Genomic DNA, 25,909 nt, shown 5'->3' with positions numbered 1-25,909 from the left:
ACTCTCAAACTCACTCTAGAGAACTATATACTTTGGAAGGCCCAAATAGTCCCCTTCCTCAAAGGACACCAAGTTTTTGGATATGTAGATGGCCCTCACTATCAATGATAAACCTAACCTTGCTCACTCCTAATGGCTCATTCAAGATCAACTCATCATTTTGGCACTCACCTCTTCCCTATCTGAATCTCTTCTTACTCAAGTTCTTGACTGTTCTACTTCCCACGAAGTATGGACTACTCTCCAAAATATTTTTTCAGCCCAATCTTCTGCTCACATCATGCATACCAAATACCAACTGGCCACATTAAAGAAAGGTTCTAAAACCATGGCTGAGTATTTCAACAAGACCAAAAACCTTGCATCCTCTCTTGATGCTGCTGGCCACCCTCTCTTCGATCTTGAATTCACCATTTGCCTTTTCATGGGCTTAGGTACAGACTATGAATCTCTAGTCACTTCCCTCACTACCAAAGCAGATCCTATTTCCATCCATCAACTATGTAGCTCTCTGTTTACTCACGAGTCTCGTCTCTCCCATCAAACTCAAGCTCTCCTCTCGGGATCTTCTCTATCAGCTAATTTTACAGGACTCCGACCACCAAATTCCCCCTAATTTTCCCCTTGTTGATGCTTTTCCTCTCATCGTGGGGGACGTCAAGGTCACGGTTTCCATCGTGGGGGCTACTCTGGTCCTCGTGGCCCTTCTCAACCCAACCAAAATTTTTCTCCTCATCACCCCACGTGTCAAGTGTGCAACAAGCTTGGTCACCTAGCGATTAACTATTAATATCGCTTTGACCACTCTTATCAGGCATCGGCTCCCTCCTCCTTGGCTGCCAACTCCACAGTGTTGCCCCCTTCTACATTGATGAATTCGTGGTTCCCTGACACAGATGCCACGCATCATTTCACTCCCGAGTACACTAATCTGAACCTTGGATCGTCACCTTACTAGGGCTCAAACCAAATCAGCATCGATGATGGCTCCTCCTTGCCCATCCAAAATGTCGGCTCTGCTCAACTCAGCTCCCTCACTGGAAACTATCCCTTAAACCAACTCCTTCATGTTCCTTCTCTCTGTCAAAATTTACTTTATGTTCAACAATTTTATCTTGATAATCATGCTTACTTTGAATTTCATGCTAATTTTGTTGTTGTGAAGGTTTCTTGTACCCAGGCGGTGCTGCCTTGGGGTCCTGTTGAGCAAAATTTGTACGTTCTACCCTCCTCCACGGCATCAACTTCACCTTCATCATCATCACCCCTTCAAGCATTCATCAGTTCCCACAACACAGCTCATCTCTGGCATCTTCGCTTAGGACATCCTTCCCCTCGAATCACTACCTTAACCATCTCTAGCTTTCACTTACCGCACTCCAATAATGGGCTTCGCCACTGCACAATGTGTGTCTAGGCCAAGGCCACGCTCCCTCATCCATCTTCCCCAACCCGGTCTCCGAAGCCCTTTAATCTTTTGTTTTTTGATGTATGGGGCCCAGCCCCAGTTTTATCTTCCATTGGTTGCCAATATTATCTATCCATAGTTGATGATCATACTAAATATATATGGCAGTTTACCTTACAATCTAAATCCAATGTGTCTTCGATTGTTCTTGCGTTTGTTCAGTGAGTTACAAATTTCTTCTCCACTAACATCATTTCATTTCAAACCGATTGGGGTGGTGAATTTCATCCCCTCAAAACCATTTTTCAGAAATTAGGAATTACGCATAGGGTCACTTGTCCATATTTTCACCAACAAAATGACACCGTTGAATGTCGTCATCGACATATAGTCGAGAGAGGCATTTCCTTGCTATCCCATGCGTTAATGCCCCAAAAATATTGGGTTGAAGCATTCCTTTCTTCCACCTTCCTCATTAACTGCATGCCTACACCCCCTCTTGCTAATCAGTCCCCTTTTGAACTCCTAATGGGCCAGGTACCCAACTACTCCTTTCTTTGTGTCTTTGGCTCTCTATGCTAGCCCAATCTGAGGCGGCCCTTTAACAAGCATAAAATAGACTTCTGTTCCATGCCATGTGTATTTCTGGTGTACAGCTTAGATCGCAAAGGTTATATTTGCCTCCATTTGACTTTGGGCAGCAGATACATTTCCAGAGACATCCAATTCTTTGAGAATCAGTTTCCTTTTACTACTCCTCCTGACCCAAAACCTTCATCCGGGCCTCCCTGTCTCTCTGTCTCATCTCTAACACCTGGGCCTTCTTATCCTTCAAATCCACTATCCCCGGCCCACCAACGCTACTCACCTTCACCGCCCACAATACCATTACCCATAAGCCTACTCACTCAATCCAATAACCTCCAGAACCCAGACTCTCCTTCATCTTCCCCAAATTCTAGGTCATTGTCTCCTTCTCTGCATACTCAATCTTCACTGCCTACTCCCACCTCTCTTGAATCCTCCCCATCACCAATCCTTTCTACGGCACCACATGTACTCCCTCTTCCTACCCCTGTTCCTGAACCTACTCACCCCATGGTCACACAGTCCAAATCCAACATCCAATGTCCACGTATTCACTCTGATGGAACCGGTCCATGGCAAAATCTGAAACCCACACTTTCGCTTACCATTTCCTCATCTTTATCATCCAACCTGTCCCTTCCTATCCCTAAGGAACCTACCTTGTTTACTGAAGCCTCCAAGTATCCTGACTGGAGGTCTACCATGCACCTCGAGTTTCAGGCGTTGTTGCAAAATACACCTGGGATCTTGTTCCCTTCTCTCCCCACTACAATGTCCTTGGTTCTAAATGGATACTGAAAACCAAATGTAGGGCTGATGGATCCCTTGAGCGTCACATGTTATGCCTTTTGGCCAAGGGATTCCATCAACAACCCGACCTAGACTACTTTAAAACATTCAGCCCTGTCGTCAAGCCCGTCAACATCCGTCTACTCATCTCCATTGCTGTTACTTCTCACTGGGCCTTTCACCAACTAGACGTCCAAAATGCATTTCTCCACGGAGACCTTGAAGAAGCCATGTTCATGCAACAACAGCTGGGGTTCATTCATCTAGATCAACCAACTCATGTTTGTAAGTTTCGAAAATTCCTTTATGGTTTAAAACAGGCCCTTTGGGCCTAGTTTGCCAAATTAACTGATAAATTGCTTACTTTCTGTCAAACTCATCCCTTTTCATTTTCAAAAATTCCACTGATTGTTTGTATATATTAATTTACTTGGATGATATAATTGTGACTGGTTCAAGTAGTGTTCTTATTTCTGACTTTATCCGATCTCTAGGTTCTCATTTTCCTATCAAACACTTAGGAGAATTACATTAGTTTCTTGGCACAGAAGTTAGTCGAGTCTTCTCTGGTTTATGTCTCACTTAGTCAAAATACATTCACAACCTCCTTGTCAAAACATTCACAACTTGAAACCAGTGTGCACACCAATGTTCTCCTTTGTTAAAATTAATGCACAGGATGGTAACACTTTTGAGGACCCATCCTTGTACAGGAGTGTAGTAGGCAGCTTACAATACCTTGCCTTTACACATCCTAACATCTCCTTTGCTGTCAACCATGTCTGTCAACACATGCACTGTCCACGCCAGCCCCACTGGCATGCTATCAAACGCATCTTGCGTTATCTTAATCACACTACGTCTTACGGTCTTCATTTTTAGTCTTCCTCTTCTTCCACTTTGTTTTCCATTTGTGATGCTGATTGGGCTGGGTGCCCTGATGATTGACGATCCACTAGTGGATTCTGTGTTTACTTTGGGACTCATCTTGTCTCCTGGGGATCGAAAAAACAGCCAACAATCCCTCAATCTTCTACAGAGGCTGAATACAAATCAGTGGCCAACACCACTTGTGAGATCCTATGGCTGCAATCCTTACTCAAGGAACTTGGCATTTTCCTCAACGACCCCCTCTCCTATGGTGTGATAACTTAGGAGCCACTTACTTATTAGCCAATACTACATTCTAGGACCAAACATGTGGACTTAGACTACCACTTTGTCAGAGAAAGGGTAGCTACCAAGACACTACAGGTGTCTTTTATTTCAACAGGGATCAACTCCCATACATCCTCACTAAACCACTCTCTACAGCCCATTTTCAACATCTACGGTCAAGCCTCAACATCACAGCTGTGCCGCTTGACTCGTGAGAAAGTATTAAGGCTATAGAGCCCTCACAACAAGAATAAAAAATAGAAAACAATGCCTCCAGAAAGCATGGATCAAAAGAATGATTTTTGTACATGCTCTAGAATATTCTCTGTAACCGTTTAGTATAGTTGTCATATTTTCATTAGAAGATGTACTCTGTATTGGTCATCAATTGTCTATAAAAGGACTACTCACTGTGAAAATGAAATCAATGAAAAGAGAGGAATATTTCTAGAATCACTTGCTTCTGTTTTCCCACTATGGAATTTGTACAAACAGGTAGCATGCACACCTTCCTTCAGTATTTCAATAACCCAGATCAGTCGTAGTAAAGGCTCAATTTGGAGGAGCAAGGATATAATAATTCTAGAGCCCAAAACACCTCAAAGTTTGGCATGCATGCATTTACTAGAGTGAAAGGGCAAGTGAGTCAAAGTAAGTCCAAATGTCAAGCTTGTGTAAGTATACAGGTGTTGTAGTACCTCACAGGATCGAATCCACATGGATTGACTTTTATGGTAAAGAAAATAAATTCAAACAATGAAAACAAATTACTAAAAGAAACATGCAATCGAATATAAAATAAAATTATTGAGATGAAGATTTGTAAAATAACTTAATCAAACTAAAATGATAAAATGAATTGATATGGAGAAAGACTAAGGTTTCGAGGATCCGTCTACTAATTTATAATATTGTTTCCGATCGATTTACTTCAATTAAACTAGAATAATGATTCCGTTTAATTGGAAGATTTAGTATTTAAGATCAAGAAAAAAAAGTCGCTAATGATTGAGCATGAACGATTGACGATTAAAACATTCACAAATCTATTTGAATATCAAAGGGATTCCTCAAGCATTCACTGTATTCGGAAATCACAATGAATCAAGATAAATATTTAGATAATCAAAATATCCAATAATAAAACCCTTCAATCGATCAAGCTCACAAAATAAATTTTACGTTGATCGGAAAACAATATTTAAATAATTAAACTTCACCTCTAACCTTAGTATGAAAATTTAGCCAACCATGTTCATCACAAGTGTTATAGAAATCACATAAATATTCTCCATTAGAAAACTAAAATAATAAAACACAAAAAATACTAGAAAACAACTTAAAAGCAATAAAATTTGGAACCCAGTCGACGCCGAGAGAATAAAACCCATGTCGTCACTGAACTATAGAAAATAGAAATGAACCCAGCCGCTCCTCTGTTCTTCGTCCGAACCAACCCAACGTTAATACTCTACTCAGCCAAATAAAACTCCAACCAACCAACTCTCCCTTAAATGAAAACTCAAGCACCGACCGACTCTCAACTCCCCTTATACACGTCTTTCCCTTGGAAACAAAAAGCACTCTCTCTGGAAAATTAATCCCAGCCGACCGACTCTTCCACTCAAAACGTCCCTCTCCCTACACGTCCGACTTTACTCAGCCAAAAAATCCTCACTGACCGACTCTCTCTCAACCGACCGACACACACCTTCCAATCCAACCTCTTTGATATGTCTTCACAGACAAACTCTCCCTTCAAATCCCAATAAATCACCCCTCATAAATCACCACCGACTCTCCCTTTATTTCCCTCACCGACCGACTTCTCTCAAATACTTCCACGTCCCTCTCTCCTTTCTTTCACAACCCACCTCCGTTGCTCTCTTTTAATTCCAACCTCCCTCTCACACTGAATTTATTCCACTCCCTTTCTTCAACGTTCCTCCACATCCAACTCCCTCCAAGAACTGACCGACTCTCTCTTCAATCAAAACTCAAGCACCGACCTTCACACTCCCACGTCCCTACACGTAAATTAATCCCAGCCGACTCTCCCTCCAATCCAACTTAAGCATGACACCTCTCCACTTCAACATAAGAGAGTAGAGCCAGCAAAAATAAAATCATTCAAATCGACCAACACTCCTGCCAGAAAAATTAATCCCAGCCGACTCTCCCTCAACTCCCCACCCAACTCTAATGTCAGTGCCCATCCTCTCCTTGAATGATAGAGCAAGCAATATATATATATATATTTTCATGATTCCAAGACGCCAGACTCCACTCCACTCCAAATTAGCTGTACCAACTGACATCAAATTTATTTGATTCTGCTTGACTATCACACATTTGCAGCATCGGATTTAGATACGACTACTACCTTGCTGAATTCCTTTTCCACCCAAAAGATATAATATCTCGTCTTTTTTTTTTTTTCTCCCATAAAATCCACCGAACAGCCTCTTTTTTTCTTTTCCTTTCCGTATACGTCCAGAACACCCATGTGACGCCCCCAACTCCCACGTACAGACACGTGGAAATCGAAGCGTCGGGATGATGACAACACGGGTCACACATCCCATCGCCAAGTGCCAAGTGTGTGTACATGCAACAAGTGTACCATAAAATCACGCAGCGGATAATAAAAGTCTTATAACTAAGTACCAGAATTTTTTTGTTCGAATACAAACTCGTTCAAAGCACACATAATAAAATATTACAAGTCTCAAATATAGTTTCGAAACCATAATACAAGACATAAAAACTCCAAATCAAAAATCTGGCGGAGCCGCCTCCTCGGGCTCAGCCTCCTCCTCCTCCTCGACATCTGCATCAAAATCTACGGTACCAAAATGGTGCCACAGGTAAGTAATAATCCAAACGCCACAAGATAAAAATATATTGAACTCAACAATATGCATGAAATAATGCCAAATGCACATGTCCCATAAATCCACATTTTTCCATGCACGCCAAAAAACCCATTTTGGCCTAACACATATCCTTTAAAACCAGTTCTTGCCATTATCCCAGATAATGGCCCAAACCAAGAAAACCACCATTTTCCCAGAAAATGGATCACAATAACCTCAAACATAACCTCGTCATTTTCCCAGAAAATGGCCCGTATCCAATAACCAAAACCCGTTCCAATTTATTGCATGCACCATGATCTCCCCTATGGATCATCCGCACACTCTGGCTTCTGTGCCACACCGCAGGTAATGACTACGCATGTGACACCTAAACGAGCGATACCTAGTCTCGCGCCCAGCGCATACCTGGACCAGGCTATCCTCTAGTCCTCGCTAGCCTAGGGACCACAGAGTCGACACGATAGCGTTACCGTATCGTGCAATTCGGTCGTGACCAGAGGATGTCACTCAGTATTATCCACTCCCGAGTGACCAGAGGAGCTCCACTGAGATAATACCCCATCCCGACTTGGGGTCGTGATACACACGCACCTGAAAATCCATTTACACAAATAAAACCAGTTTTTCTCAATTTAATACATGCACATGAATGCACCATGCAATGCACACCTCAAGATACAATTCATCCAAAAAATCGCAACATCAACAACAACCAAACAACTCCGTCCTCAAATCCATCCGACCCCTGACTCCTCAGACTCAGTCCGGAATAACCAACCAGTCAATGAATTTATTGTAAAAGCAATAATATATTTAAATCTAAAAATAGAGTTTGAAAAATACTTAAAGCGCTATATAATAATTTTTGAAAGATCAAGGAGCTGCAAACGGCGGAGAAAAAACAACGTAACAGTGTAAAATACACTGTGGCTGTGGGTTGTAAAATACCCACTTTCGAACGGGGATAAACCAAGACTTGGAATTGATAGGGAATGGTCTAGAGGTGTTTATGAAGCTAATGGAAGTGAGAGTTGGCCGTGGGTGGCGGTGGAAGCGAAAAAATGGCAAAACAAAGATGAGCTCGTGGGGGTTGCTCCGGCAACAGATCTGAGCTAAAAATGGGTAGTTTAGGACGGCAAGAGGTCGGTGATGATATGGTGAAGAAATGGTGGCCAGAGGTGGAACGACGGCGGCGGAATGGAGGAAAAACCGTGTGGTTTGGAGGAGCTCATGGCGGCTAACGGTGGCTCAGATGGAGGTGAAATTTGGTGGTGAGGTTCACCAGTCGGAGGGGAAGAAAACTGGGTGGATGGTGTAGGCCATAGTGGCTGGACAGCGGGGGTCTGGGCAGAGAAGAAAAACGGCGATAGTGAGGAGAGAGAGAATGTATCGCGCGAGGGAGAAGAACGACGGGGAAGAAGAAGGAAAAAGAAGAAAAAAAGAAAAGAAAGAAAAGAAAAAGAAAAGGAAAAGAGAGAAAGAAAAAGAGAAAAGAAAAGATGGGCAAAAGAAATGAGGTCCAATCCTCACCTCTGGAGTCCAAAAACTGATTCGACGAAAATAATTTTAAAAGGTATTAAACGACTAAAATAATTTAACCACCACATCAAGCTAAAATATAATAAATAATTAGTAAAAACTAACAACTAAATTTTAAATCTAAAAACAAACTAAAATAAATTACACAGTAATTTAAACTTAAAACGATAATTAATATTAAGAAAGCTCCACAAAACAAATATTACAATTAAATAAATCCAATTAAAATACAATAATTTAAAATAAAAGAACTAATATTTTAATTAAATTAAAATACTCATTCAGTGAAAATACACGTAGAAACGGAGTATCACATCCTTCCCCCCTTAAAATAAATTTCGTCCTCGAAATTTGCAAGATCAAACACTAACTTGAAGCAAGCCACATGATTCCACGGAGACCAAGTTTAAGAAATGTACCGTCATTTACTCAAACAAATAGGGATACTGCTCTCTCATGTCTGCTTCTCTCTCCCAAGAGAAATCTTGAGCTATCGGATCTCCCCATGCCACCTTTACCAAAGGTATCGTCTTGGATCTCAATTGTTGCTCTTTCCAATCCATAATTTGCGAAGGAACAACCTCATAAGTAAGATCCAGTTGCAGCTGAATATGCTTTGGGTCGACAAAGCGCGGCTCTTGTTGTCCAAAACTCTTCTTCAAGGACGATACATGGAAGACATCGTGAATTTCCCCAAAATATTCTGGCAAAACAATTCTATAAGCGACAGACCCTACCTTCTCCAAAATCTGAAAAGGGCCAACATATCTCGGATCCAGTTTCCTACTTTTACCAAAACGCTTAACTCCTTTCATGGGAGAGATTTTGAGATAAACCCAATCACCTTCCTCAAAAGATAAATCTCTCCTCCTTGTATCTGCATAGCTTTTCTGACAATTTTGAGTTGCTGCCATTTTATCCCTTATAATCCGAACTTGACTTTGCATTTCTTGAATCAATTTGGACCCAATTATTTTATTCTCCCCAAATTCATCCCAACACAATGGCGATCTACACTTCCTCCCATAAAGAGCTTCATAAGGAGCCATCTGAATGGACGCATGGAAGCTATTATTATAAGCAAATTCTATGAGCGGCAAGTGATTTTCCTAACTTCCTTGAAATTCCATAACACATGCTCGCAACATATCTTCAAGGAACTGAATAGTGCTCTCTGATTGGCCGTCCGTCTGAGGGTGATATGCAGTACTAAACTTCAACTTAGTACCCAGAGCTGCCTGTAAACTCTTCCAAAAATGAGATGTGAACCTTGGGTCCCGATCCGATACAATACTCTTCGGTATTATTAATAGGTAAGAAATGAGCACTCTTAGTTAATCGGTCAACAATCACCCAAACAGAGTTCTTTCCACTAGGAGTCCTCGGTAAGCCCACCACAAAATCCATCATAATGTCGTCCCACTTCCACTCAGGAATAGGGAGGGGTTGGAGCATACCAGCGGGTCTTTGATGTTCGGCCTTGACTTGACGGCATGTGTGACATCTCTCAATATACAAGGCGATATCATTCTTTATCCCTTCCCACCAATAATTTTTCTTCAAATCCCAATACATCTTCGTACTGCCAGGATGAACTGAATAAGGGGCCGCATGAGCTTCTGCCATAATTCACTCCTTGAATTCTGAATCTTTGGGAATTACTCTACGGTCTCGGAATCGAAGAATTCCATTTTCTTAATTATTAAGAAAAAGAAAAAAAATAAAAAAATAAAACACTTGGAGCGGTAGCTCCCAGTGGGATCCCCCAGCGGGGGATCTAGTATTATCCTTTTACAAAAGGAAAACACTACTATGCCCTGTCTCCTTGCTCCCTCAAAGTGACTGCCGGTCACATTTTTTTTTTAACTTAATGATTAAGAACGTGATTTTATTTGTATTGATATATTTTTTTATTTTTTAAAAATATTGAAATATATTAAAAAATATAAAAAGAAAGAAAGAAAAAAGCCTAGCGGTCAGCTTGAGCGATGCACTCTAAGCGCAGAGTAACACTGCCATTTACAAAACTCTCTCTCTCTCTATATATATTTTTAACCATGTTTAAATTTATTATTAATAGTCCCATCCATTATTCCCACCGCTACTGTAGAGAGAGAGAGAGAGAGAGAGAGAGAGAGAGAGAGAGGCTGTGGACATCACACCACCTTGCCAAAGTTTTAGTAATTTTCCTTCTCTTCTTTTCCATTTTGCTTTCTCAGAATCCAAATGCTACGCCTATTATTTACGGGAAGAAAACAGAGTAGCTTGGTGGGTTTTGTTAGAAAGAGAGAGATAGAGAGAGTTTGGAAATAATATCGTTGGGAAAAATGTAATTTTGTGGCGATTAAAAAATCGCCGCAAATTTTAAAATCAGATATAACCAATTATTATCTAATCCATTAATAAAAACTATTACAACAATTACGAAATCGCTGGCAAAATGTTTTTCTTTTCCCCACACTCTAAATTACGTCGCTTTACATTCTTTGGGCGCGAAATGACTTTTCCCCCCGTCCCGCCCCCCTCCCCCCCAATTTCTTTCCTCCTTATTTCCTTCTCCACTTCTCTCTGTTCCTCCCTTCTCCAAAATCGCACGAGCACCATTACTCTACCCATTTCAGCCGATTTCATCTTCATTTTTGATTACCACCCCCACCACATTTTCCTCCCATGGAAGCTGAACTAGACTCGATCGGCCTCTTCCTCTCTCACACGTTGCTCATCTTCGTATCTCTCTCTCTCTATCAATTTCTCTCTCTCTTATCTCTCTCTCTATCAATTTCTCTCTCTCTTACTCGTTCTACCCTCTGACTTCAAACCCTAGGGCCTTCACAAAAGACCCTCTCTCTCTCTCTCTCTCTCTCTCTCTCTCTCTCTCTCTCTCTCTCTCTCTCCCCCCACTGTAGATTTCTTGGGGGTTTGGTGCTACGTGTGTTGTGGGAGTTCTTGGAGTTCTAAGTTGCCGATCGGTGGTAAGGCCCTTCTCCTTCTCTGCTTCTCACGAACACACCCACATTCACTTCAAGTTAATTTCCACTCCCATGATAATTTTCTGTGAAATGAATTTCATTTGTGCAGTCCGTGGGTTTTGGGGATTTTTCCTACTTTGTAGTGCGATTTTGGGTTGCTGTTGACAATCTCCCACAGCAGTAAGCTCCCTCCCATTTCTCCTTTGCTCACGCAACACTCACTTCAATTTTTCACTAACAAATTCACTCATCACAGATTGTAACCGCTCTTGGTTTTTAGTGCATTCCTTGTCTTTTTAACAATAAGGTTCCTCCCTACGTAGTAGTTTTTGTTGTAGTGGCTATGGTTGTTCCTTCATTTAAACGCCACTTTATACTTAGACGAATCCTGATCTTGGAGTGAAATAACTATCAAAGACAAAAAGTAGTAAAGAAAATCGAACTGAAGCTTGATTGTTTAGGATATTAGAAAACAATTAAGGGGGCTTTGAAGCGATAATTAAGCATCCTTTAAATTTTGAGACAAAATTATATATATATATATTATATAACATGTTGGTGTTAGAAATTAGTTAGTGAAATTGAAATAGTTCAATTAATTGCAAGCTAGACATTTTACAATCATTACTTTTTAAGTTTTTAACAAAGATGAATGATTACCCTTTTTTTGATTACTATAAGTTCATGATCACTAATATGCTTGAGAAGAGTTTGAATCATTTAAAAATCGTGATCAGCAAAAGAGTACTCACTTTGCATCATTTATTTAGGACACTGATAACTCATACATAGACACATAAATCCTATATTTTCTACATTATAATATGTTATAGACATTTTTTGTTTTAGAGTAGGTTACACTTTTTAAAAAAAAATAAAATTGCATGCTTTAAGTACTTTATATTTAGCATTACTCTAAATATAAACGATGCAACATTTCACGAGTTAGTTCCTTGGTCATATTATTGGTAGGGATCTTTATCGAAAGTCTAAAGCTTTTATGCTAAACCACTTCTGCTCTCTAAATGAACATAAAAACACACACAGACAAACGCACACTACATACACACACTCTCTCTATAGATCTCAGATAGACTTGGTCTTGATTTGGCTAAAGATTAATATGGCTTATTAATTGTTTCCATTTGTATCAATATACAGTAGGAGTCAAACTAGATCATCAATATTCTTTCAAGTTCTCCCGAGATATAAATTCACTCCCAAAAAAAAGTTCAAAAGTCTCAGCACCACTACTTATCTTTTATATATATATATATATATATATAATATAGAGTCTTAATGGTACCCAGCGTTCTTGAAACTGCATGATTCTTCCTCACTCTTAGGTCTAAACAAATAAATGGGGTTTATAATGTCAATGATATTGTTATCAACCAGTTTAAGTAATATATATGATTGATATAGCATGACCATGATCAAGTACTACTATATATACATCAGTATTATATAGTGCTGGCACCACTGTGTATTCCATTTTCTCCCTAGTCTATTTTATTAAAAAATATCAATGTAATAAAATTATTCTTTAGAATCTAACAAATTTTATGAGAAGGAAACCTTTCCTGCTCCAGCATGTTCCGGTAGGATACCAAAGCTAATTAAGATTGATGCTAGTGGGAATGAGTGGGGGATTTGAAAGTACAATGCTGAACCTTTTAATTTGAAATATGTTTTGCATTGAGGTTTACGTAGAGGTGAAAAGTTTATTAAATATAATTTGTTTTAGGGTAGATTTACTTTTTGTAGCTGTTAAAACTGCTAATATTAGTCCCTGTACAGGTTGTCTTTAGACTAGTTAAAACAATGTTGGGTGATAATAAAGGCACCCATATAGAAATGACTAAGGTATTTGAATTCGAAAGGAAGGTCTGAAATGGGATAATAGTTCTATTTCGATTATGATGTATAAAGACAGGAGAATTAAGTAGGAAAATTACCTCTAGTAATTCTGCTAATTAGCAATATATTAATGGAAACAAAATTTTCAAGGTCATCTATTGACTCCTTGGTTGAGCACCAAATGTTTAACTTCTTTCAATGTAATTGTTGCAAGACAATTCCGTATGATGGTCTTCACACCCTCCCCAAGAGCACCATATGAAATCATAGAGCCTGATATACAAAATGAAGCTCCTCTTGCAATAATTACGTAAAGTCAGATTTTAACTACAAGCATATAGAGTCAATGACCACAACCATGACCAATCCAAACTTCATCAAAGTTAATGGAACTTGCCTCATATCCCCACAAGCTGCAAATGACTTCAATAATTTAACTTCTCATGGAACAACATAATTTGCATCTGCATAACCAATAAGGATGTTTTTGTCAAAGTAAATCTAGTCAAGTACAACAATACTAACACCTAACATAGTAATATTAACGACACTGATGGTGATGATGATGTTTAAGATTATACATCAAACTTGATCTCTAATTGGATCAAATGATAAGGGGGGTGCAGTTACAATATATACACACACTACATTACTAGTAGTGTAGGCATCAAGTCTTATCGCTCCTATGAAGCAGCTCTTTAATCCAATAGAGCTTAATATCCTTATTCGTTAAACTTATTTTTTTTAGGGGTAAATATCATGTCCATGGAATTTACACAATTTATCAAGATAATGGAATTCAAAATAGTAAAATAAACCAACGAAACCACTAAAGGAAACATTAGACTCAACCATGGCAATGTAACACCCCAGCCCCACATTGGGAATATGCATTGGCAGAACTATGTTGAGACCAGATCGATCTGTCCATGGTCCCCCTGGCCTCCCTTGAAAATTTAAAAAGATTATTTAAATTCAAATAACTTATTTGGGAGAAAATATATAAAAATCCCAACAAATATAAAAACTTTTAGATATTTTTGAAAAATATGAAAACTTAATCTAACTCCATCTAAAATTCCCGAGGCTTCATAAAAGTATGAAAAAGAAGTTTCTCAATGTTTTTTCAAGTCCAAAAATTTTAGGACCCCATAATATTAAACGAATATATATACCTAAAAAAATCTAAAAATTCATACCCACAAAAGATTAAAAAAAATTGAACTCAGGAGTTAAAAAAAAGGTATTTGGTCATGGAAATATGAAGGTTCATTTATATATATTTTGCAAGACTCAAAAGACTTCCACTTCTAAACTCACAAAAGAAGTCTTCCAGTTTTTTTTTTTTTTTTTTTTAATTTGCATTAGCTTTTTTTTTTATACGTTTTCTATTCTTATATCTTTCCATTTCTTCAATCAATTTTTACTTCATGAAAATATACACGAGTAAACAAGTTCATTTGAACTAAAAATTTTTAATCAAGTTCAATAGCTAGCTTTAACCAGAATGTTTCTTATAAATGTATGGAATATGAAATGAAATTGCATCTATGATGCATATTATGTATCCTTATAAATAATAAGTATAGTACTGGTCAAATTAAACAGCTAAGAAAAAAAAAATTTCCTCTAATTTTTCAAGTGCTATTATAATACTTGTCAATTCCTTAAGCCAACCTCATTGATCAGAGTACTAAATATTAATTGATGCTTAAACCTCTAGCCACGTTAAATATATGCTCATTTCTGTGCAATACCAAATTTACTTTTTATAGTGTATAGGTTTTGGTCATAAATATACGTACTTAACTATTAATTGATGAAAATCTCATGCATGCATCATGCTTCAAGCTGTAAGCTCAAAGTATTCTGCACTGCTACAGGAGCCAGCTTTACAATAGAGTACTACTGATCAGATAGTCTATCATGTATGACCAGAAATTATTTGAACTTTTAACCCGTAGTACTGTTGCAAGTGGTTCTTGTCTCTTTAAGAATCAACAGCTCCCATTTCTTCATGTTTTGATAAAATTAACTTCATTTTAGGGATTTGTGCCACACCTTTCTTACCACATCGCAAAACTGATATATATTTGATCAGCGGATCTATCGAGGAGCAAATTTGAGCCATATGCTTTACTTTGAATCGTCACAAATTGTCTCACCAATCTGGAAAACTGAATTATTGTTGAATCTTAAGAGATTAAGTGATCACGACCTACTAGAGTTTTGTTTATATATATATGTATATATAACCAGTTGCTTGTGATTTGGATTACATTCAGAGGATAAATAAAACGAATTATATCATATTTCCTTTTCTTGAGTTTGAATCATGTTTTGACTATGTTTAACCCTTTATTTATATGTGTTAAACTAGTGGAGATGAGAATGTATCTTTTTAACACTTTTCTTCAAAATTAATAGCCTAAGTAAGCAACCAAGGATTTTATTTATATTAGTAGGTTCAATTAGAATTTTAGTGGGAAGCCTTGAGCTACTCTTACTGTTTATGCTATGCTTTCTAAAAAAAAAAAAAAATGATGTTTATTCTCAAGTTTTCTTCAACTCTAATATGCTTGATTTATGTAGTTGAGATTGTGGTTAAATGAGGGATGCTTAAGAGCATGAATGTATTAAAGCTGCTAGCTGTCCATAGTAGTGCAGAAAATTCTGCTATGCACTCTGTTTTGGGGCTTCAGAGATTTACACTCCTCTTGTTCCTAAATAATTAGGTTAATGTGATAGAGCTTATGCTTGTATGCTTGTTTCCTTGTTTCACTGGTCTGATTTGCTTATTTCCTCCTTCACTCCTATACCTCCACATGGGTTCTTGGCTTCAAGTCCCCAAGCTCCCCCATATATGTGGGGGGTTCAGGTATATGGATTGTGTGTGATTTTTCTGCATGGATGTTATAGAATTTGAGTAGCATAATTGACCTTTGATATTGGTTTATAGACTTCTAAGAATGGAAACTTGTGGCTGCGTGTTAACAACCTAAGTTCATACACTAACAAGTGTTGGTGTGTGAATTTTTAACTAGGTAAGTTATATTCATAATCTTCATGGATTTAATATTAAAATGTCTTTCTCTCCATATTTTAGAAGCATTAATTCTTTCTCTCCATATCTGCATGATGTCTTGTTCTGTGTATAACTTTGTTTCTTTCTTTTCTTTGCATTTTTTTATTATCTGCCTCCAAAATAAAAGATTATTTTCTCTTCTTCTTTCTATTTTGATTCATCTTTCTTTCTACCATGCAAATATGTTCAACAAAGCTTTACATTATTTGAACTTGAACGTTTGCCATTTTCTATTGGCTGTTTTGATATTTGTTTTGGATTATTTAGAAGGAACATATGGGGCGTCGAAGCGTGTTAGCAATATGTTTAAAACCCACACACAAATATCATTTGTGTAGCATGCTTAAAACCATACAAGTTATTTTAATTGCAGCTTAAAATGGCTTTGCCATCAAACTAAGGACATATCACATCTGCACATGGGTTCTAAGTATAGTTAAAACCCAAACTAAGCATGAAACTAAGCATCAAAATATGCAGTTTTTTTCTTTAGTATAGAAGGTTCATAACCATGCATTTTTCTCCACCATTATATGATTGTTATTCTATCTAGAATCCAATTAGTTGACTCTTGATTTATTTTTATTTTTTTATTTTAATCATCTCGAGTATATATTATTCACCTATGTCTCGATATTTGTAGAGATTTGGCTTGATATACTTGAATCTTGTACTCCACTTGTAATCCATCATGAAACTCATCTCACTATATATATTAAGTACCTAGCTATATATATATATATATATATATCTTAGTGGTTTCTATCCTTTTCAGATAGCTGAATATAACTTTTGGTTTCAACCTATCCCCATTAATTAATTCACATTTCTATTTCAAGCTTTTCAACAAAAGCATAATGCTTCTCATCTTGAAGTGGTATAATTTATGTCTGTGGTCCGGCCAATAAGACTTCAAAATGGTTTTTTTCAGCTACCCAGATCAGCTTATGCATGTAACTTTCGGTAAAAAGAAGAAAATTGATCGGAATCAGTTATAGTAGTTAACTGTTAGATAAAGCATGTAGAAATTGTATTCAAATGCAAGTACTGTGATCTGAACCCAATTTAATGTACTTACTTTGTCAAATCTCTAATTCATAGTTTCTTTTGGCTTATTTCATGCATGCCAAGCCAAAAGGCACTGTTTCTTTGGTGTGAATTAAACCCAATTTATTAGCTACCATAAGGAACAGATTTAGTTATACAAAGATAACTGCCTTACTTGATGCATTTACATGTTTGATGTCTTGACCCTTTTATGATAACCATAATATATAATAAAATGAATTTAGATCATGAGGGTTATTTTTCACGCATTAAGTTTGATTGAGTGCTAAATTGCATTCAAGGGGAATGGTTGGTCTCTTTTGAATTTTCTTGCTTTTGATATTCTGAAGTTGGTCGTCCAAATTTCCTTTTACCTCATTCCTCACCTCTCTGATGTGGTTCTCAATTCCTATAAGAAATGTATTCGACCCCATTATATAAAACCCCACGAATGCAACCAAATATATATAATTATATATATATATATATATATTAAAATAGGAAAAGAAATGATGTATATGAACCATGATTCTTTCTAGCTAGCTAATAGTAATAAGAACATTTTATTGGGAAATAAGTTAACTCTGTTACTTTGAACTCTTTATATTTTCAAGTATTGATTTTGATGTTTGTTGAGATATCCAAATTTTCATTACAGTTCTATGACTGCCATTTAGAAGTTGTCTAATAGATCAAGTTTGTATTTTATTTTATTTGATTGAATTTGTTTTGTTATCTGTTATAATCTGGTTGTTCCAAAATTGCTTGGATGGATCCTTTTCGCAAGAATAGAGAATTAATTCTCCATGCTGGCACAATCTAGTTTGGAGAACATTCTTTGTTTTTCATATAGTGTGAATGCCAATACATTTAGTTATTATGGGATTCTATGTATGTGGTCCAGAGTAAAACAATTACTCTAGACCACATTATAAATTAGTACTCCAACCAGGGATTGTCTAAAATGACGATCTGTATGGAGTCCAAATAATTATAGTGGTCTACAGAGCTGCATTTTAAAGAACCAACCAAAAGAGAGGCATTGTAGTTGTCTGTTTGGATGATTTTAATAGAGCTTTCTCACTTCCAATTCAAATTATTATTGTTAAGCGAAAGCGAGAACGCAATTGGATATATATATATAGATATGAATGGACCAAACTGGATTTTGACAACAAACTAGAGAGATCGACAGTACTGCGTACATGGTAGTAATGTGTGTAGGGTTCATGTGTCGGAGGTGAAGGGGCGGGATAGATTCAGCAGAGTCCTGACCAAGGAGTAAGCCATAGTGGTGTGTGTGATAACATACATGAGTAATGTTAGGTACAAGTTCCAAAATAGACAAGCCTTAAACAAGTCCTTTGTAATTAAACCTATTTGCCCTGTTCTAGACACTTCCCTTTTTATTCATTTATTTATTATTGTGCAATATTATTTATCTTAAGATGGTCTTTATTTACATGTAGATGCCATCAGCCTAAGCTAAAGTTTGACCCAATAATTAATTAAAATTAAGGAAATCCTAACATTCAAATAATGCATCTTTTACCTATGTTGCGGGCTAGGTTTTATACTTCTAATAGCCACTGCTGGAAATGTATGCCGGCGAATTTTACTATTCATTATCTCCACACACCACACATTATATTTATTTTTATTTTTTAAAATTTTGTTTTAGTTTTATTTTTTCTAAACTAATTGAATTATTCTACTTATTATCCATACACCACACATTTGATAAGAGAAAAAAATAATAAATTTATGTATAGTGTTTGGTGTGAAGATGCTGATAGAATTTTTCCCAACAAATTTAGCCTGAATTACCCAGTCCACTTTCTTAACCACGGCCCAAAAAGAAAGAAAGGAAGAAAGAAATTAAGATCTAGCTACTCTCTCGATCGTTTTACTCTCCAATTCATGCACTCATCAATTCTTTTTTTTTTTTTTTTCATTTATTTTGATTTCATTTTGGTCCTGAACAGAATATAATTCTCTGCCGTTCAATAAATATGCGTTCTTGACAACCCATAATGCTTATGCTATCGATGGAGAGCCATCTCACACAGGAGTTCCTTGGATTACCCTCGTAAATCAAGAAGATACTGTCACTCAACAGCTAAATGTACGCTCCTTTTCGCAATTCCTTCTTTCTTATGCAAACTAAGCTTGTCTTCTATTGTTCTAAAATTTTCTTGATTATCTTGTAAACTAGTAATTAACCCATCACGCTTTGTTTCTAGAATGGAGTTCACGGCTTGATGCTCGATACGTATGATTTTCAAGGAGATGTTTTGTGACGCCCCCAATTCTCACGTATGGACACGTGGAAAATCGAAGCATCGAGATGATGACAACACGGGTCACCATCCTATCGCCAAGTGCCAAGTGTGTATACGTGCAACAAGTGTACAATAAAAACACACAGCAGATAATAAAAGTCTTATAACTAAGTACCAGAATTTTTGTTTAATACAAACTCGTTTAAACCATACATAATAAAATATTACAAGTCTCAAATATTGTTTCAAACCAAATTACAAGCCATAAAAACTAATAGAGATAATTTTTAAACATGAAAAACTTCAAGTCAAAACTCTGGCGGAGCCGCCTCCTCGGGCTCAGCCTCCTCCTCTTCCTCCACATCTGCATCAAAGTCTACGATACCAAAATGGTGCTGCAGGTAAGTAACATTCCAAACGCCACAAGATAAAAACATATTAAACTCAACAATATGCATGAAAGAATGCCAAATGCACATATACCATAAATCCACATTTTTCCACGCACGCCAAAAAATCTCATTTGACCCCAAAAACATATTACCTTCCAACTCACACCAAAAGTCTCATTTGGCCCAAATCCAACACAATTCAATATCCAATTAATCCGAATGCACCATGACCTCCCCTAGGGGTCATCTGCACACCTTGGCTCCCATCGTCACACCACGGGTAACGACCATGCGTGTGACTTCGTAACGAGCGATGTCCAGTTACGCGCCCCACGCGTACGTAGCCAAGCACCCTCTAGCCCTCGCCAGCAAAGGGCCACGGAGTCGGTACGAGAGCGTTACCATCCCGCCCGCTCCCGTTGTCGCCCAGCGACAACCCAGGAGACGTCACTCAGTATATTACGCTCCCGAGTGACCAGAGGATTTCTACCGAGATAATACCCCATCTCAGCTTGGGGTCGTGATACACACGCACCCGAAAATCTATTTACACAAATAAAACCAGTTTTTCTCAAATTAATACATGAACATGAATGCACCATGCAATGCACGCCTCAAGACACAATTTATCAACAAATCACAACATCAACAACAACCAAACAACTCCGTCCTCAAATCCATCCGACCCCCGACTCCTCGGACTCAGTTCGGAATTAACCAACCAGTCAATGAATTTATTGAAAAGGGAATAATAGATTTAAATCTAAAATAGAGTTTGGAAAATACTTACAGCGCTATATGATAATTTTTGAAGAATCAAGGAGCTGCAAACGGTGAAGAAAAAACAACGTAACAGTGTAAAATAAGCTGTGGCCGTGGGTTGTAAAATACCCACTTTCGAACGGGGACAAACCAAGACTTGGGATTGATAGGGAATGGCCTAGAGGTGTTTATGAAGTTAATGGAAGTGAGAGTTGGCCGTGGGTGGCAGTGGAAATGGCGGTGGAAGTGAAAAACGGCAAAAACAAGGATGAGCTAGAAATGGGTGGTTTAGGACGGCAAGAGGTAGGTGATGAAGTGGTGAAGAGATGGTGGCCGGAGGTGGAATGACGGCCGCGGAAAAGCACAAAAACCGTGTGGCTTGGAGGAGCTCGTGGCGGCTAACGGTGGTTCGGATGGAGGTGAAATTTGGTGTGGCGGTGCGCCGGCCAGATGGGAAGATTTCTGGGTGGGTGGTGTCGACCACGTCACCAGCGAACGGCGGTTCTGGGCGGTGGAACGAAAATGGGCGGAAATGGAGGAGAGAGAGAGTGTCGTGCACGGGAGAAGAACCGGAGAAGAAAGAAGAAGAAAAAAAAAAGAAAGAAAAAGGAAAGAAAAAGAAAAGAGAAAAAGAAAAGATGGGAAAAAGAAATGAGGTCCAATCCTCACCTCTGGAGTCCAGAAATTGATTCGACGAAAACAATTTTAAAAGCTATAAAACGACTAAATTAATTTAAACACCACATTAAGCTAAAATATAATAAATAACTAGTAAAAACTAACAACTAAACTTTAAATCCAAAAACAAACTAAAATAAATTACACAGCAATTTAAAATCAAAACGATAATTAATATTAAGAAAGCTCCACAAAGCAAATATTACAACTAAATAAATCCAATTAAAATACAATAATTTAAAATAAAAAAACTAATACTTTAATTAAATTAAAATACTCTTTCAGTGAAAATACACGTAAAAACAGGATGTCACATGTTTGGTTGTGCCATTCTTTTGGAGGACAATGCCATGACTATACTGCATGTGTATGTGCATTTTATCCCTTATCTCTACCAAAGAAGTGCTATTATATTGAATTATAAAAAATAAAAAAAATTATATTTGCTAGTTGGTACGAAAGACACTATCCACGCTACTGATAATTATATGACATGAGTACGTATGTGATTTGCAAGAATATTTAATTAATTAATCCATTTTTTTCTTTTTAGCAAATCAATTAATCTTACCATGTCGAAGTACAGTCAATTATAATTTCAACTTCTAAAACATGTTTGTATGCTAATATCATGCTAGTTACATGTTTAACTGCTCATTTAATACGTGTGTGTCATGCTGAAATGACATTAGCGTCACAACAAATAAAATTTGTATGCAGTGTGCTTAACACACTACAAGAAATAAAATTTTATATTTCATGGCATTGTAAAGTAACTCACCTGCTTTCGTAATGGTTAGCCATTTCACTCTTATATTAGTTATAGGACAATACGGATGTTTTGACCTCATGCAAAAGATCATAAGAGTAATTGATCAGCAGGGTGATATGGCCATTCAAGCTTGAGCTGAGCAACAGTAACTTCAGCTTTCTATCTTCATGTTCGCCACCATTCTCGATCAAAGGTGAAATGTAGAACTGTGGGTGCCAATGTCGATGAAAAGTCCCACTTAAATAGATGTGGAACTTGGTAGCAGTTATTTTAGTGATAGTAGAGTCTTCAAATCGATGTATAATAGGGATGTTTATCTATTATTTAATTAGTAGCTCAGCTTGTACGTGATATGATCAGTATAATGCACCACGCAATGTATAAATATATATGAGATTGGTTGAATTGACATTTGAAGAAATTATTAAATGGTCTCAGATATATTTGTTGGTGCATTGATAATTAGTTGATCATGTCAATCAGGTGCATTTGAATGAATGGAGGAAAAATAGTTAATTTCCTCCATTTTGAATGAATACAAAATGAGACCCAGTAAGAATGTTGGGTTATTAAAACTTCATTTTTAGGTTTTTCCAACGATTTTTAAATTGCCGCCATTAAGTTTAAAAACCAAAAAATCCAATGGTGGCGATAGGGAAATCGTTGGCAAAGGTTATAATTGCCGCCATATAGTTTAAAAAATGTAAAGATCTTTGCCAGCGATTTCTCTATCGCTGCTGTTGAACCCAATGTTTCAAGTTTTGTGTAATTATATATCTACACATGAATTTTGATGATAACAAATGAATTCAAAGCATAAAGAAGTCTCAAGCTCAAGTTATCTACACAATGGAGTCAAACACATCAAGGAAACAAGCATGAGCAAGAAGGAAACAAGTTCACATTAAAGTTATAGAGTAATGTTGTAAATCTCTTCAAAATTCGAAATTAGGATTAATGCTCAAAATTAATATTTTATCATAAAGCATTAAAATACATTTTCCACATGTGCATGAATATTTTTGAAAATTAAATTTGAAAATTTTGAAAGATGATTGATTGTCATCTTTTACATGTGCATGCCTTGATTAAAGGGTTGAACTTTGAAAATATTAAAGATGATTGATTGTTATCTTTTACATGTGTATGCCTTGATTAAAGGGTTGAACTTTGAAAATATTAAAGATGATTGATTGTCATCTTTCACATGTACATGTTTTATTTGAATATTTTCAAAAGTGATTGATGCTTTTTTAGACTTATACAAAAGGTAGATGATTTTGTTTGAATTTTTTGAAAAGTAAAGTGTGCTCCTTTTGTCATATACAAAAAGTAAAAGATTAGGTTTAAATTTTTTGAAAAAGAAAGTGTGCTCCTTTTGTCATATGCAAAAATTAAAAGATTAGGTTTGAATTTTTTGAAAAGGAAAGTGTGCTCCTTTTGTCATATGCCAAAAGTAAAAGATTAGGTTTGATTTTTTTGAAAAAGTGAATGATGTTGTCTTTGACATGTGAATCTTTTTAAATTTGAATATGAAGTCTCATATGCCTATAAATAGATCATTTGAGAGCTTCACATTGACAACATCTAGAGCATACAACATTCATTCAAAACTTTCATTCTCTCTTCTCTAAACATTGAGCCTTAATTCTTGTTCATTTTGAGAGATATAGTTTGCGCTGTATTGTTCTTATTTCACTCATTAAGGAGTATTTTCTGATAACCTACCCACTATCAGCTCTTGTATCAGAAAAAGGGTGTGTATAACCCTTGTGCGTGTAGAAAGTATTCTACACGGGGAATAGTTGAATCACCACGTGTAAGGTGATTGCAAGTGTAGAGGGTGTTCTACACGGATCCTTTGTAGCGGTGTTGTTCAAAGGTGTAATAGGTTTCTATCTCCACCTGAAGGAGATTGAATAGTGAATTCGGGAATCCTCAAGGGGTAGCTTGAGGCGAAGACGTAGGTAGTTGGGCCGAACCTCTTTAACATACTGAGTTTGCTTCTCCCTTACCCTTACTCTTTATATTTATTGCTATTTCATATTTTGTTTATATTTTATATATTTGATTTATAATTGTTATTTTTTTAATACAACTCAATTCACCCCCCCTCTTGTGTTAGTCATCTGGGCAACAGCTGCCATATAGTTTAAAAGCCGTAAAGATCTTTGCCAGGGCCAGCAATTTCTCTATCGCCGACATAGAGTTTAAAAAATGTTAAGATCTTTGCCAGCGATTATGAAATCATTGGCAAAACCTTTACCAGCGATTTCTCTATCACCGCCATAGAGTTTAAAAAATGTAAAGATCTTTGCCAGCGATTTCTTCATTGTCGGTATAGAGTTTAAAAAACGTAAAGATCTTTGCCAGCGATTTCATAATTGCTGGCAAAACCTTTGCTGGCAATTTCTTCATCGCCAGTATGGAGTTTAAAAAATGTAAAGATCTTTGGCAGTGATTAGGAAATCTTTGGCAAAAGTTTTGCCAGCAATTTTTGAATCGCCGCCATATAGTTTAAAAACCATAAAGATCTTTGGCAGTGATTAGGGCATTGCTGTCAAAGGTTTTGCCAGCAATTTTACAATCGCTGGCAAAGATCTTTACGGTTTTTAATCTCTATACCGGCGATGAAGAAATTGCTGCCAAATACGTCACTTTTGGCTGCGATTTATGAATTTTACCACAGTATATCAAAAGTGGAGGAATAGTATGGACGAACATGAAATCGCCGGGATTTGAATTTGGCATGGATTTTTAGACTTTTTTCGGTGATTTATAATCGTCGGGAAAAGTGACTTCCATTGTAGTGTGTTTTGATGGGAGAAATTAGAGGGAAAATGGGTGAGAAAGATGATGGGTTGGAGTTGGGGTTGGGATTAGGATTGGGATTGGGTTTGGGTTTAGGGTGTGATGGGAGTCGAAGTTTTGTGAAAGTGGGTCCCATGCACAACCCTTCACAGTTGGTGCAGAAACACAATGGTTCTTGTAATGAGATGTTTCAGTTACCTGGTAAGCTATCAAATTTCATTTTATTTCTCTCTCTATTTTAGTTTATAAGATCTGTTTTTTCCTCATTTTTGTAATTAAGAATCTAATAGATTTCAAGATTAATGTTGGTATTAATAGACTGCCTTTTATCTTATGTTTGAACCAGTTGGTAGATTAATCTGCAAGGTGGACGTTTGAGCATCAGCGGAAAGAGGAGCGAGAGATCAGAGCCAAACAGAGAAGAAAATGAGGTTGAGAGGGCTTCGTGCTCTCGTGAGAGCAATGAGGAAGATGGCGAGCCATCAAGAAAGAAACTCAGGCTGTCAAAGGAGCAGTCTTTGGTTCTAGAGGAGACCTTCAAAGAGCACAATACTCTTCGCATCTTATTCACTCGTTAGTCGTTAACGAGAAAAGAGAAGATAATAGAAAAATAAGAAAACTTAATGGAAAAAAAAGAAAAAATTACTATAGTAGTTAGATAGCCACTTATTATAATAGAATAGATATATTAGTCGTTATTCAGCTTTATTAGTGCACTGGTTAACCAAAAGGCATGTAATGTGTGGTATTTGTGGGACTATTGGGAGCAGTTAACTGAAGGCCTTGAAGGTATGACTTTCACTATCTCTCATATTTTGTGTTAGGGCAACCAAGTTGCTGATTTTTTAGCAAGGGATGGTGAGGCAGGAACTAATAAAATATATGGCGAG

The 25,909-nt window shown here is 37.2% G+C and overlaps 1 protein-coding gene and 1 long non-coding RNA gene across 2 annotated transcripts; both read left to right on the top strand.

Moving 5' to 3' along the window:
- The first annotated feature begins 11,372 nt into the window (after positions 1-11,372).
- Positions 11,373-19,776, top strand: LOC122294974. The gene is made up of 3 exons (XR_006237823.1): positions 11,373-11,510; positions 19,308-19,447; positions 19,566-19,776. It is a non-coding gene; the product is annotated as an uncharacterized LOC122294974 (long non-coding RNA).
- Positions 19,777-25,048: 5,272 nt separating this feature from the next.
- LOC122293843 (homeobox-leucine zipper protein ATHB-4-like) lies at positions 25,049-25,597 on the top strand. The gene is made up of 2 exons (XM_043102291.1): positions 25,049-25,220; positions 25,386-25,597. Exons 1-2 carry the CDS (start codon positions 25,049-25,051, stop codon positions 25,595-25,597), a joined length of 384 nt encoding a protein of 127 aa, XP_042958225.1.
- The last annotated feature ends 312 nt before the right edge of the window (positions 25,598-25,909 follow it).

Source organism: Carya illinoinensis, chromosome 14 (genome assembly GCF_018687715.1).
Source record: "Carya illinoinensis cultivar Pawnee chromosome 14, C.illinoinensisPawnee_v1, whole genome shotgun sequence".
Lineage (NCBI taxonomy): Eukaryota > Viridiplantae > Streptophyta > Magnoliopsida > Fagales > Juglandaceae > Carya > Carya illinoinensis.
This window is presented reverse-complemented; position numbering and strand designations above follow the sequence as displayed.